Source organism: Coccinella septempunctata, chromosome 2 (genome assembly GCF_907165205.1).
Source record: "Coccinella septempunctata chromosome 2, icCocSept1.1, whole genome shotgun sequence".
NCBI lineage: Eukaryota > Metazoa > Arthropoda > Insecta > Coleoptera > Coccinellidae > Coccinella > Coccinella septempunctata.
Genome location: NC_058190.1, coordinates 33,356,154 through 33,370,886, shown reverse-complemented (window position 1 = coordinate 33,370,886; position 14,733 = coordinate 33,356,154). Strand labels below are relative to the sequence as shown.

The following is a 14,733-nucleotide window of genomic DNA, read 5'->3' as shown; positions in this document are numbered from 1 at the left end:
GGTATGAGTGGAATGTATTTCACTATTTCACCATCCTTTGATACTGTTCTTGACAGCTTTGACGAATTTAATATTTTCGTGTCTGGAGGAGAGACGAATGTATTTCGAAATGATTAGTCTCCAAAACCCAAGAACAATTAGTGACATGATGTTTGCTCACAAATTGAACTATAATAATCTCGAATGCACTGATTGACGTTATGAAAAGTCCTACTTTGTTTGAGTAGTTGCACAAAGTGAAATATTATATACAACTGGGGACGAAAAATGGATTTCACAATTAGTGACAAGAAAATTCCATTTATTTAACTGTTATAATACAAGACTAGAACATAAATTATAAATTTATCATTTTAAATTTTAACAACACAATTATTACAATTCTTTTAATTGCAACAAAGGTGTTTTATGGTTCGCACTGGCTGTTATTTTGGAAGCGGGGCACACTACATCAGATGTTTCACCTAGTATACCTTGTGCAATTCGATTTTTATTTTCAATGGAATTCTCAACATATCCCTTCGTAGCAGTGCTTGATTTCCAACCACGTTCTCTTCAATTTTAAAATGTCAGCGCAACTGTCAGCTAATAAAGTGGAAGAGTTTCTACTGCAATAACTTTTGGCAGACTGCTGAAGGTGTTAGGTAATTCCCACAGCACATTTTACATTTTACATTCACATATTTAACAAAAAATCTGTTGTGTTTAAGGTTCTGAGAACGCAACTTGATATATTTCCTTAGAATTTCAACAAAACTCATATTTTTAATGTCATCAGTAGTAATTATTGCAAACTGCCGTATAACTTTTTTTTTTGACGGAGGGGTATCACGAAAATGGCTTCCTTCATCTATAATAATATTTTCGAATGGAGGAAATGTGAACTCTGCATCTCAGCAAACTCCTGCCATTCCAATAATTATCACAGCTTAGACGTATTCTTTGTCATCAGCTTTTAATAAAAATTTGGCAATATCTTCTTCGGTAAAAAATTTTGAATTTTTAGCTCTGTAGCTGTCCGATTGATTTTTAAATTCGCTTTCAAATTCGTGTATTTTTTAATGTCAATATTCTTGTTTAGATGTAGTTCGGATCTTAACATTGTGTTAAGTGTCCATAATGTGGATATTTTTAGATGTTTCTTACCCTCATTACCTCTTTCATTAATATGTTTTATCTTCTTCTCTTCACACAAAGTTATAAATTTTTCGTAGGCCAAATCGTAAACTGCCTTTGATTTTTTGGGAATTACTGATGAAAGAGCATTAACTGCTGCAACTTCAGCATCGCTCTTCAGAACTTGAATCGAATACAGTTTTGTTTAAGAAAAAATTGAACATAAAACTTATTATAAACTGTTGAAAGATAGTAATTATTTTTATGCTTATGATTTTATTCTATTCAAAATTAGAAAGATGCTGTATGTAATTACGTGAAGGAATGCATTTTTGTGCTTTTGCGAATCTCGCGCGTTACACAAAATTAGGCATTTTGTTACTGATTACATAAATAGAGCTGTATTTAGGAGTTGAATTAGCTCCAAAAATATTTTGAAAATATATTGTGTTGAGGTAACTGGTTCAATCTCTGCCAAAATGAATAGTTTTGAAAGCTTCACATCTCCATACTATTGTTGTCATTATTTCCGAATATTGTGGGTTTGGCATTCTTCTTCATTTTTCTTAGGCATCTTTTTATTTTTGTTGAACTGTATTTTAGTGTATAATTAATATTGTAAACAATTTATATGCACTCTTGTAAGAGTTCACTATAATACAATTGGGATCGCATTTTTTGGTATTAATTACTTTTATGTGTTCCAAAACTGAATTAATAAATTATTATTCATTATTTGAAACTTACCAAATCCGGCATTTTCACCCTATAAATTGATAATTTCATCGGACACGTAGGGTTAGAGTATACAAACTTATCTCGTATGAATAAGGAGGAGTTTTTTGGAAAACTCACGAAGATCAATCACTTATCTTATGTGCGAAGCTGAGTGTTTTCAATGCTAAACCGCGAGCTATGTCACTCTTTTCGTAGCTTGTCAATTATATTAGTACTGAAAACACCCAGCTTCGCTCAACTTCGCATTAGGTGGCCGTTCACCCTTATACTGGCAGACCCTCAAGTTTCGTAAATAAACTCACTCTCTCTACACTCTCTGCTCACACTTTCTATATTCCATTGATCGATAATAATTCTTGTATTTCGATCTATTCTGCTTCGAACTTTTTAGTGAAAAAACCTGCTTATCTTTTATACAATATTTCTCTGAAAAAAAAAATTAAATTCCAGTTGGGATTCAATATTATGAAAACCGTTTAACTGAAAAGTGTATTATAGGGTGCTTCAAAGGATTTTCAAAAGCATCGGCTGGATATGAGGATAAAAAAATGTAACGCTTCTGCAAAGAATTTCAAACGAGCTCAACTGCCCTAAGTTTCGTTTTGGATGGATCCGCTCCGCATTATAGAAGCTGAATAAAAAAACTCTCGAACATTCAGATAGCATAACTCTCAACCTCAACCACCCGAAAAAAAAAATCAGATGATCTCGATTAGATGAACAAGCCCCGCTTCCACGTCCGACGTAATGCAACCCGGTTTTTTGCCCCAACCAATCAATACGAACCTTCATTTTATCAGCCTCATCAACAAATCTGCTCGTGTTTCTGATTAATGACGCAGAAAAATCGGCGATAGGATTCCCACGAATTGAATGGTAAAGTTTATCCTCAGAGCACCCATCTTCCCTCGACCCCACCTGCCTTCAATCAACCCCTGAGAAGTTCTGGTGACGATTAGATGTCATCCGCTAGGGGTGGAACAATAAACACCACCGGATCGTGGACTGAATAAAAAGAGATGACTTTGGTGAAGATGGAGAGACTTTGGGGCTATGAATCATTAAATAGTCCTTGTTTTCATTATTTCATCTGAGGTTTATTCTTATATATATATTATATTGCATCTCGATAATTGAATGCAGGTGCTTGCGTACCGTTCTCGCAGAGCATAGCAGTACCGCTTTCTGTATCTTTCTATACCTATACAGGGTGTCCGGAACTACGTGACTCTTTCTCAAATCTGAATAAAGTATAATACGACGAGTCAGGAATACTTTATTGTTTTTTCCTACGACGCCCCTTGTGAAGAACTGTGCCTCCAAATGGTACTCCCATAATTCAAGTTTTTTTGTGATAACTTCCGAACGACTCAGCCGATTTTTTGACTTTGAGTCAATATCACTAATAATTTGTTTCCAACACCTTCCTTATAAATCTTCAGGACAGCCAGGAACGAAATGACCTCAGCACTTAAAATGGTCAGAATTTTTTTTCGAAGATATCGGCGAAATTCCTCTCTTGGCGTATTTTATCATTAATTTTGTTAAAAAAATGGTACAACAGTGCAACATTGAAAAAATGCATCCTTTTCGATTTAAAGGCATTTTCATGATTGAATATAAAATATTTTTCATGAATATTGCAAGCTATTTATTGTTGTAATGGTTACTAAAACTGTTGAATGATTTCATAATTTATCTGATTGACGGCCAGCTCCATAGTCAAACGTTAACGTCCAGTTTCATAATCAACTTTAAAGTCACTTAAAGCTTTTTTTGCGACCAGTTTCTTAATCGAACTAAACTTTAACCCTACTAAAAATGACACTGAAGGAATCTTTTAACTTGAAGTGACTTTAAATTTGATTATGAAACTGGACGTTAGTGTAATTTTTAGTAAGATTGAAGGAAGCATTAAAATCAAAAGGACTTCTCTTCAGGTTTCATAATCAAATTCAAAGTCACTTTAAGCTTAAGCTTCCTTTAGAATCATTTTTACGGCCGATTTCATAATCAAACCTAATGTCTAGTTTCCTAATGAAATTATGAAACTGGACGTCAGTAGGGTTAGAGCAAGATTTAAAATTAAAACGACTTTAGATTTGATTATGAAACCGGCGGTAAGTTTTATTATGAAACTGGCCGTAAATCCCTTTGATTTCAAAGCTTCCTTCAACCCTACTAACGTCCAGTTTCATAAAAACAATTAAAATCCTTTTAGCTTGAAACTTCCTTTATTGTATTTATTTTAAGTGGGATTAACGGCCGCGCCGGTGCAGTGATCAAACTTAAAGTCCCTTTATTTTTCAAGCTTCCTTTAACCCTACTGAATATGACACTAAAGAAAGCTTTAGTGCTTGAAGAGGCTTTAAATTTGATTATGGAACTGAATGTAATGAAAGCCTTAAAATTAAAGGGAATTTAGTTTTGATTATGAAACTGCCTGTAAAAATGACACTAAAGGAAGCTTTTACGTCCAGTTTCATAATCTAATTTAAAGTCACTTTAAGCTTAAAGCTTCCTTTAGTGTCGTTTTTAGTAGGGTTACGGCCGGTTTCATAATAAAACCTAAAGGCGCTTTAACTTTAAAGCTTCCTTTAACCCTACTAAAAATGACACTAAAGGAAGCTTTAAGCTTAAAGTGACTTTAAATTTGATTATGAAACTGGACGTTAAAGTAACCTTTGAAATAAAAGCGACTTTAGGTTTGATTATGAAACCGGCCATAAGGGTCTTAAAATTTGATTATGAAGTTTTTTTATATCTGAAGTCAATTTTAGGATATTTTTGAAGGAGGTAGGAGACTTTAGGTTTCATTATGAAACCGGCCGTTAGTAGGGTTAAAGGAAGCTTTACAATTAAAGAGACTTTAGGTTTGATTATGAAACCGGCCGTTAGAAGGGTTAAAGGAAGCTTTAAAATTAAAGCGACTTTAGATTTGATTATGAAACCGGCCGATAAACCTTCAAATTCAAAAATACATGAATTTATCACATTTTGCAATTAGGAATCGACGGGTGAAATTTTTCTCAATACCCGAAGCTGTTTTCTAAATCTGGCGTGAACATTTCCAAACATTTCATAAGTTTTGAAAAATACGTATTTTGGCGTTGCAGCGGTGACGTCACACACGAAAATGTTTGAAAATGTTTCCTTAATATTGAAGGCAGATTCTGGCTTAGTTCGAACCGCAAAACGCTGTCAATCGCTTGTCATCATCTCATGATGTGAAACTATTCATTTTGGCGAAGATTGAACATCTTCGCAGTGAACCAGTGACGTCACACGGAATATATTTTGAAAATATTTTCGAAAGCAGTTCAACACCAAAATACAGCTTCATTTCTACAAGAATAATTACCTTATTGGAGTACTTTCCAATCAAAAATTAAGTATTCATCTTTTCCCAATTTTTCAACAAAAAAACGACCTAACGAATTTTCCCTTTAGTCAACTGCTGAATGGTTAATTGAATGACCGTTCATTGTATATATTACAATCCACATATTCGCGGTTCGAAATAAAAAGTGGTAAGTGGTGAGAAATATCGAATTCAAAAAGGCATAGGGTAATTTGCAGGATTCTTCCTATTAAGTTTTCGTTCAAAAATTATGGGCTTGTTGCGTTACTTTTTTGGCACGCTGTATATCATGAAGAGGATTTGCGAATCAACAAAAATCGGTCATTCAAGAATTTCACGTATTGTTAGTCCTAGATACCTGGTTGATCACTATGCCTCACGAAAACATGTTCATCAAAGCATGAAAAAACTGACGAGTTTGCTGAATTTACTGTAAGACGGAAAGCAATGGCTTATATGAAGGAATTGTAGCGCCCATATGATGTTCAAAATGTTTTTCTAGAGACAACTTCCTTCCAGATTGAAATTCGATTGGATTCCTGCTTACTTAGGAAAAATTGGCTTTTCCATTTGAATACAATTCCATATTCCATCCCATAATTACGAAGAATAATTTTATTCATATACCAAGGGCCAAAAACTGCCTATTAAAGTCGAGCCTGCAAATTGATAGCCGAGACGCAACCGAGGATAGATAGCAGGCGAGACAATATAGACAGTTTTTTGCCGAGGTGCATATTGCATTTTTTCGTCGACCTCACATACATTTATGAAACTAAGTAGTTACCAGTTTGATAGCCTCATCTAGGTCGGCGTAATTACCCATTCCCTGAGCTCTGGAGAAGTGTTACTATTATCCATACCGCTATTACTATCCATTCTTGATTATACTGAACACATTCAAACCACCAAATATTGCTTGGTGACGAACAGCCGGACGAAAAGTGTTTGGGGACAAAAATAGTCGACTTTTCATTCGGAAATTAGTACGTTAAATGTCATTTTTGTTCAGATCGACGAAAAAGAACTCTATTTCAAAAAATGTCTGTAAAGAGTGCATAGTGCTTCAAAAATCTAATTTCTTCCACAAGGTGCCTAATAATAATCACGAATCTTTCGAGGAAAACCGGTGCTCACACCTCTGCTTCCACGTGTCGATTAAATTGAATATCCTGCAAATAACATCTCCCTTAAGAGGATCATCGCGTACACATTTTCCCCCGCATGATTTATGCCATCGACAACGGGAAAACCGTGAGACCTCATGAACTGTATTGTGCGGAAAATTTCTCGCTTAATAACAGATTCAATTTCACACGAGGTGTGACGTGATACGCCCATATTCCCAACAGATAAATCCGAAACAAGGTTTGTCCTTCCCACGTCTCCTCAAATTTCCCCGGCTTCGAAATCCGTCCATACACTCAACTTTTCCACCTTGGATGAGCTTCAATTTGCATGGCATTACGTATAGTTTGCTCAGCGTGTGGGGGAATCCCGTCGAAGGAAAGTAAAAATTAATGCGGAAGGCGAGAAATGAAATCAACCGAGGGTGATATGAGATGGGCAAACATCGCAAACTTTCCAACGTGCGGCGAAAAGTTCCTGTATAAAATCGCTATTGAGGACATAGCGGTCTTCTTTATTTACATAAATGAATGGGTTTCGTGAAAAGGTACTCGTCGTGTCAAACAGCAGCCCAGTGAAATGAGCCGAGAGCGAGTTTCCAACTTGAATGAAATACTGGTATAATACTGTTGATGTTGGGATTTCATTCAACCATCTCATCAAGAAAAGACTGAATCCGCAAATGAACCACAGAAAGGAACTCTGCAATTTTTGAAGGTGGGTTTATTTTTTCAATCCAATTACAGCGAAAATTATCAAAAATTCGCCATATTCAAACAACTTATCTAGAAGTGTAGAATAATTCTTCCTCATGAAGGAGTACGAATAAACACAACAACAAAAACAACAGATGTTTATTTTCAGACTTATTACCAATTACATGACAGTAAAATGAAAAGAAGTCATTCACAGATCTTTACTTGAATGTTGAATGTAATGTTTGACATACATCCTCAAGTATTATCTATTATTATTATTATTATTTGAAACAGGGTCGTTGTGGCACTATTAGCCTTTCGGGAACTGAGACCATGTAGATCTTTTGTTCTCTACCCTACTCATTCATACTAACCCAAGGAGGTCGTCAATGGTGTTGATAAAACTGACAATATCCTTAATGGCCTTAGCCGTTACCTCGAGACTATCCAGGACCTGTTTCCCCATAGTGGTTCTTAGGTACGCCAGCTCTGAACACTTGCATACCATGTGTTCAGCTGTTTCTGCTTCTGATCCACAGAGCCTTCAAATCTCATCTGCTGACGTACTCATACGGTGCAAATGATATTTGTACCTGTCTCACCATCACCCGAAGCTCAGCTCGTGAAAGCTTTAGCAGTTTTCTGGTGTAGGTCGGTGAAATCATCACGAATTTCTTTGACTGAGTAAGTCCAGAAGTGTTTCTCCAGAGGGTTAATCTGCTGTTGTTCCACTCCCATTGTTGGACCGCTGCCTTGTATTGGTACTTTCCAAGCCCACATAAAGGCTCAGGTCCAGCAGGTATCAACCTTGATGCTCTTGTTGCAAGATCATCGGCTTTCTCGTTTCCTTCAACACCACAGTGTCCCATAGTAGAGTCACTTTGTTTTTTCTGGCCAGTTGCTTTATGGTATTACGGCACTCCCATGTCAGCAGAGATCTCTGGCAGTGTGATATCAGGGACCTCAGCGTGGCCTATCTGTCCGTGGGGATATAGATATGCGCACCTTTGAGGTTCGTTTAAAGGCTGAGGGCATACCTAAACAGCCAGTGTCTCGGTCTGTAAAATAGAGGGTTCACCTCCCAGGGTTTTGGAGATCCTCAGTTTAGGTCCATATACGCCAATGCCGGTGCCCCTTTCTGATTTTGATCCATCAGTAAACCACGTGGATGACTTTTCGTCCAAACGATTTACGAAACTTATTGTACTAGGAAGGTCAGCCATGACCGGTTCAAAGGGCGTTTCGAAATCGAAAATGATTGGCATAACATCCGATGGTTTTGCCAAGAGGTTTGAGTCCTGTTGATTCAATATGGTCATATGTCCAACCCAGTTTCCGGGTAGGGGATTCCCGTTAAGGGATATACTTATTGCTTCTAGCAGGCTACATTTCCTCACATGTACATAAGTGTAGGGGAGGCAGATCAAGTATGGCCTCAAGCGCTGCTGTATGAGCGGAGTGCATAGCTCACGTAACACCAACACAGGCCAGCCTGAAGTAAATATATAGGGTTTAAATTCTATAAATAGTGCATAAATTCCCTCACGAAACATGTTGAATTCAGTTAAACCTTCAAACACATTCGTCTATATAGAGACAACTATGGTTCAAATATGCACAACTCTTGAGATTTGGGGTTCGGATCATTTTAGGGATGCTTTAAGAGTAACCACCTCTAAAAACCACCCTATCTTTTCACAAGATGGAAATTTGCAACTGTTCGTCGAAAAAAATAGGTTCGTTTACCATTCAAACAAACGTACCTACTGAACCTGTCATGAGTCTTCTAAAATTCTAACTACAGCACGGCTTTTGTCTTGGGAATTATCTTTCCCGTGAATTTGAAATTTCACGTTTTATACATTAGATATTTGGCGAAATTAATTATTCCGATGAGTTCTATACCTTCAGACTCACCTTTGAAAACCCTGCAGATATGACCGATATGTCCGATAGGACACTATTGTTAACCAACATATTTCAAGACAGATATCACTGAAATATATTATATTTGAAGAATATGAATAGTTCGAAGACAAATCCACTCAAATAGAGAAAATAATCTATAACACCCTTATATAGAAGGCAGACGATTTTTATAATCTGAATTTTGGATTAGAATCAGAATAGAATATTACTGCTTTCTGTACTTTTACTTGAAATAACTATTCTATCCATTTCGACCGTTTCAGTAGAATCAGAAAAATCACCATGTATATGTCCAGCGTCTTGAAGTACCTTTTTACCTCAAAAATCAATCAGCAGAATTCAAGAAAATTTACCTGACCAAGCTAGAAGATCTAGTCTGACCTATGATATTCTAAGGACGTTAGTAGGCGTTTATGATCCACAGCTCGGATTATGGCCTGATGGCGTCAGCCAGACGCATTACACACTGAAAGCCATATACGCACTTTACGCACGATATAGGGATTGGATTTTATGTACTGAATTAAAAGCATTTATTCAAATTATGTGATGGGAATACCCAGTTTATACCCACCTATTGCGGAAACCGTTATACAAGCAAGTTTGTTGACTTGATGGAAGACAAAATTTCCACAATATCGATGAAAATGAGGGAAATTTTCACAGCAATATCAAAGAAAAGTAGCAGATTTGTGTATATTCTACAAGTTTCTTCATAGAGGAAGTTTCGAGCACCTGAGCTGAGAGATGTGTACGCTGTACAGATCCGCTCGCCTCATGAAGTTTTCGGAACAGTCATATTTTCTAGCAGACATTTCTAAGAAATTGAATCTTTTAAAACTAGCAGATTATTTAATATACCGCACATAATTGACCTCCTTGTACATGTTGACAATGTCTGTTGTTTCCGCTGGTGCTTCTACCATCATAAGATTGGGATGCTGAACAGTCATGAATTTTAATCACGTGGATAAAAGTTATGATACTTATGATAACAACAATTCAGATGCGATTAGTAACTACTAACATATTTTATCTAAAATCTAAAATTCCGAATCTGCACGTAATAGGTAAGTACATCTCCATAAATCCGCTGAATATTATGAGCGAGTGTTAAGATCCTGAAGGGAGTATTGTAGCGTGGTTAGAACTCATTAAACCCGGCGGTTAGGCAAGGGCGGAAATCACATCTACGCCCCTTGCTCAACATTTTGCACTAATTACAATTATTACGAATCGTAGACTGTTTGCTGTAATAATTTTATTCGTACCGTCTGATCACGTTGAGTTAGATCTGATATCCGGACTTGGTATCATTCGAAAACCATTTTCTCGAAAATTTCACACCTTTACTTCAAAACCACTAGAATGCATTTTGATTATCATTCCTGGTTTCTCGAAGTTTGAGTGCAAATTCAACGCTTGATTGGCAGATTTATATTTATTTTCGATTATCAATACTTTTGTGGACTTTCTGAATATTAATCTTCCATTATTTCAATATTTTCAGGAATAAGAGAATGTCAGTGACTTACCTACCTTAGATATTCTAGTACTGTCAAATCTTCAATCGGCCATTCAAACTTACCGAATGTACTGAAAAATTGTTTAGGGGCATAATGCAACAAAAGTTTGTTACCTTTCCATTTTAAAACTTTCACAACATTTTCAAAACATTTCATGATGAAATTTGAAGACTGAAGTCATATTTTGAAAAACTTCCAATTCCAATGTCTGAATTCAATTTCAAAACATATTTTCTTTCTATGCTCTTCGCTAAAAGAGTTTATTTCTTCGTGGACTTCTCTTATTTCATTTTGAATAACTTTTTTGTATTATGTCTTTAAGTCTATAATTCTGTTTGGTAACCGTTGTATTTCAACACGATCTATTTTCTCATATTTTGTATTTAAAAACCAAATTTTTGTAGGGGAATATTTACTAATCTATATTTCAAATTATTATATAGGCTGCGTTAGAGATATGTTATGTTATTGTTATTTGTTTGGTATATGATACAAAAACTTTATTTTTTTAGAAAGTTTGGAAATTAGTGAATCTTTTGATATCGCCAAATTAACACAACGATTAGGCTAATAACAATTAATTATTGAATTTATTTTGAGAGTTGGAATATTTGTTTTTCCATTAAATGTTAATGAATGAATAAAATAATAAACATTGTCATTGATATTTTTAAGAAATCTCAAGGATGATCGTTTCTGATACTATTAAAAAATATACGATATCATTTTACACCATGTCGCTGTATAATATGAAGTGGTATATTTGGCTTGTATATATTGTTACAAAATTTACCTACTCCACGTCTAAAACAACTCCGTGATGAACTGAACATTTTGTATCAGTCCCAGTGGAGAATAAATGAGAATACTTTCCACGACATTTATGAAATCAGAATTATGCAAATTTTATCATATCCCTGTGAGAGAGCAACTTGAACCATTCGATGGATAAGCAGTATACGTCGTTTTTCCAAGGCAGTAAGCCGACCGATAAAAAATGAAAGTTGCGAGAGAATGGTTAATCCCGTTTTATTCAAATCTCCTATTGATCGTTCATCTCCAGTTTCCATTTTGTCGCCAGCCTATTTCACAAGCACTCGCCTGCTGAGAACAAATCAGAAGTTAAATCTACGGTGCCCCAAAAAATGTTGAAATAATGAATCAGAATATTCAAACCATGATTTACAGCTTATTGGCTCTCCTCAATACTGTGCTATACTCCCATCGACATCGAGGTATAATTTCTTCGTCTCGTTCAGCTGTTTTGTATTAGCAGGAGTTCATGCTGCGTTACTAAGAACTAAGACCTAGTAAAGAAACTGATCTAATGAGCTGAAGAAGATCACGTCATTGTATAGTTACTTAGTTCCCTTTTCAATTTACAGTCAAGTTTACTGAATAATCTATTATGTTAGCGCCTTTACTGTTCAATATTTTTGCCATAGCAGTCTCGAAAATTGCTGATTCGACATGAGTATGCCTGTAAGAAGTTTGGAAAAAGATTCAGATTTGATGGAGGCCTGTTTAACATGAAGCGCATCAGAGCAAAAACCCGTACCAAGTTTATCACGAAACTTCAATATGCAGACGACTGCGCACTTATCGCTAGCACCTCAGACGATCTACAGATAATGTTGGATACCTATAAACATATATAACGAAGCCTTAGACTCAATATTCACAAAACCAAAATCCTGGTTAGTCCGCCAAAAAGAGTTCGAACAGATATCAGCCTGAAGGAAGAAACTCTAGAACAGGTCGAGCAGTTCAAATACTTGGGAAGCCTCATAAATACTAGAGCTAACCTGGACAGAGTATTTCAAAATCACGACCTCAATCTGAAAACCAAGATAGCTGTTTACAAAGGAGTGGTCCTCCCAACGCTTCTTTACGGAAGCGAAAGCTGGACGACCTACAGGCGACATATTAAACAGCTTGAACACACGCAACAATGCACATCAGATGGTTTCACAAAGTTTCAAATGCAGAAGTCTTGCAGCGCGCGAGTTGTACAAATTGAGACTCAAGTAACGAGTGTCCGACTCAGATGGAGTTGCCACATTCTGAGGATGCAAGACACAAGACTTCCCAAAATAACTCTGTATGGCGAATTCACAGAGGGAGCTCGGAAACCAGGAGGTCAGTATAAGCGGTTTAAGGATATACCGCATCAATCCCTAAAATCAGTTGATGCCAATCATAACTGGGAACAACTAGCGTTAGATAGATGACAGTGGAGGTCTTTGGTCCACAGTTATAATGGAGACTCGAGAAGAATACAGCGGCGGCGGCCAGATCTGGTTGGTGACTTTCCATGCCCGGAGTGTAGAAGGATCTGTAGATCGCTACTTGATCTCTTCAGTCACAGGAGGGCACACAGTTGCAAGTAGCCCTAGGAAATTAGGGTTTGAAAGGTCCGATTTTTTTTCCAATCTTTTTGTAGGTTTTATTCTCGGTAACGGGATACAGCAATGAATGAATGAATGAATACTATATTATATGTTTCACAGTTTTAGAACTAAACCTGTATATGTATTTATATTCGCATTATCGCAATCAATCGCACTACGCAGGATAAACCTCATCGTTGATTGACAATACTTCAATCAACGACGCTTAATGTTGTCTACATGTATACAGCATGTATATGCAGCAGTAAACTCTGAAAGAGTGTTCACTGATTGTACCTAATTAGCTGTATTCGGGTTCGGCTTTTGGACGGTCCGAGGATGGTTCTAGAACTGCGCAGAGGATTTAATACTAGGGCGCAAGAGTTTTGCGCAGTCCTAGAACAATTCTCGGACTGTCAGAAAGCCGAACCCGAATACGACTGTCATCTGACACTTCGAGACGAGTGCCGAAGCGCTCTGGAATTTACCTAAAGCGCCAGGGTAGTACTTAGGATCGTTCGCAACAATCTCAACAATATTATATAACATAAAATACTTTTTCTTCGACCTCAACATTGACATTTTACATACTAACTTCCGAATGAAACTTTTTTGAAGGTACTTTTCGTCCACAGACACTCTTCGTTCGCACATTTTTTTTTGTCCGGCAGTTGTCTCCATTATATGGCCAGTTAAGACGAGTTTATACTACGGGACCTTCTCGCCATCCGTATAAGGCCTAAAGGGGGAAATACTAGCAGAATGTGGGGTATTGACAGAACACTTAAACGATAAGTAGAAGTTACGAATATTACAATAGTTTCTATTTTCGTCGAAAAGATGGCAGCACTTAACGAACGTCTTTTTTCAATTTCACCAGGATACGAATCGTAGCCAATGGCGAGACTTTTCGAGGAATTTTTTCATGTGGAAATTCATAGAAGAAATAATTTCATCTCGGAAAAATAATAACATGAATGAATATTTGTTTATCAATGAAAAAAATTTTATATTTTTTTCCGTTTGACGAATGAAAAAATTTATGACTTTCCGAGATGACGAACTGATTGAATTGAATTATAAAGAAAACCCCATATAAGTTAGTGGTTTCTGACGTAAGATATTCATTTTCTCTTTTTGAACTGACCACTAAAACTTTGTAGACCCCTCTCAAGAGAACAGCAATTTAGAAATTTTCGTAAATTCGAGATTTAATAAATATATAAGTAAAATAAAATTATTTTGTACATAAATGGATTATGGCCGATTGGTGACTAACTTGTTAAATATATAAGTGCCTATCCTATTATAACAACTGTCATTTGCTGTTGTTAAATTAATTAATAACGCGATTTGAATAATATGTTGATATAATAAATCAGTATGGATAGTAATATAGCTATATGGATATGAGTTATACACCTCCTGAGCTGGCAACTACTTGACATAGACATAAAGGTATGCGAGGTCGACGAAAAAACGTAATATGCCTACCTCAGTCAAAAACTGTCTATTTTCTCGCCTGCTTGCTAGCCTCGGATGCGTCTATGCCATCAATTTGCAGGTTCTACAATAATAAACAGTTTTTCGTCCATGGTACATAAATTACTGTTTTGGTACCTCAACTCATACACCTATAATATTTGTTTTTGTTTGGATGTAAAATTTTTTCCAAAGCGTCATGACTTCATCAATGAAGAAACCACCTGTGGGCATATTCAATCCACAACCCCTGACATTGTACAGAGGAAGGCCCAGATTAATTTAGTCATTTGATATCGAAGTATCATAACGAGGCAAAGGCGTTACCTACAAGATCCATATATGGATGGCGGTGAGGACGATGG

The 14,733-nt window shown here is 36.3% G+C and overlaps 1 protein-coding gene across 2 annotated transcripts in view; it reads left to right on the top strand.

Moving 5' to 3' along the window:
- LOC123308564 (nephrin-like) overlaps positions 1 to 14,733 on the top strand; it is a 508,306-nt gene that overhangs the window by 490,486 nt on the left and 3,087 nt on the right. Inside the window, exon 11 of one of the 2 annotated variants that reach the window (XM_044891288.1) lies at positions 10,481 to 10,542. The exons of the other annotated variant lie outside the window; for it this stretch is intronic. Within the exon in view, the coding sequence (XP_044747223.1) occupies positions 10,481 to 10,500 (20 nt within the window). The 3' untranslated portion in view covers positions 10,501 to 10,542. Of the gene's footprint in view, positions 1 to 10,480; positions 10,543 to 14,733 lie in introns of those variants that run through there. 2 annotated transcript variants of the gene reach the window in all.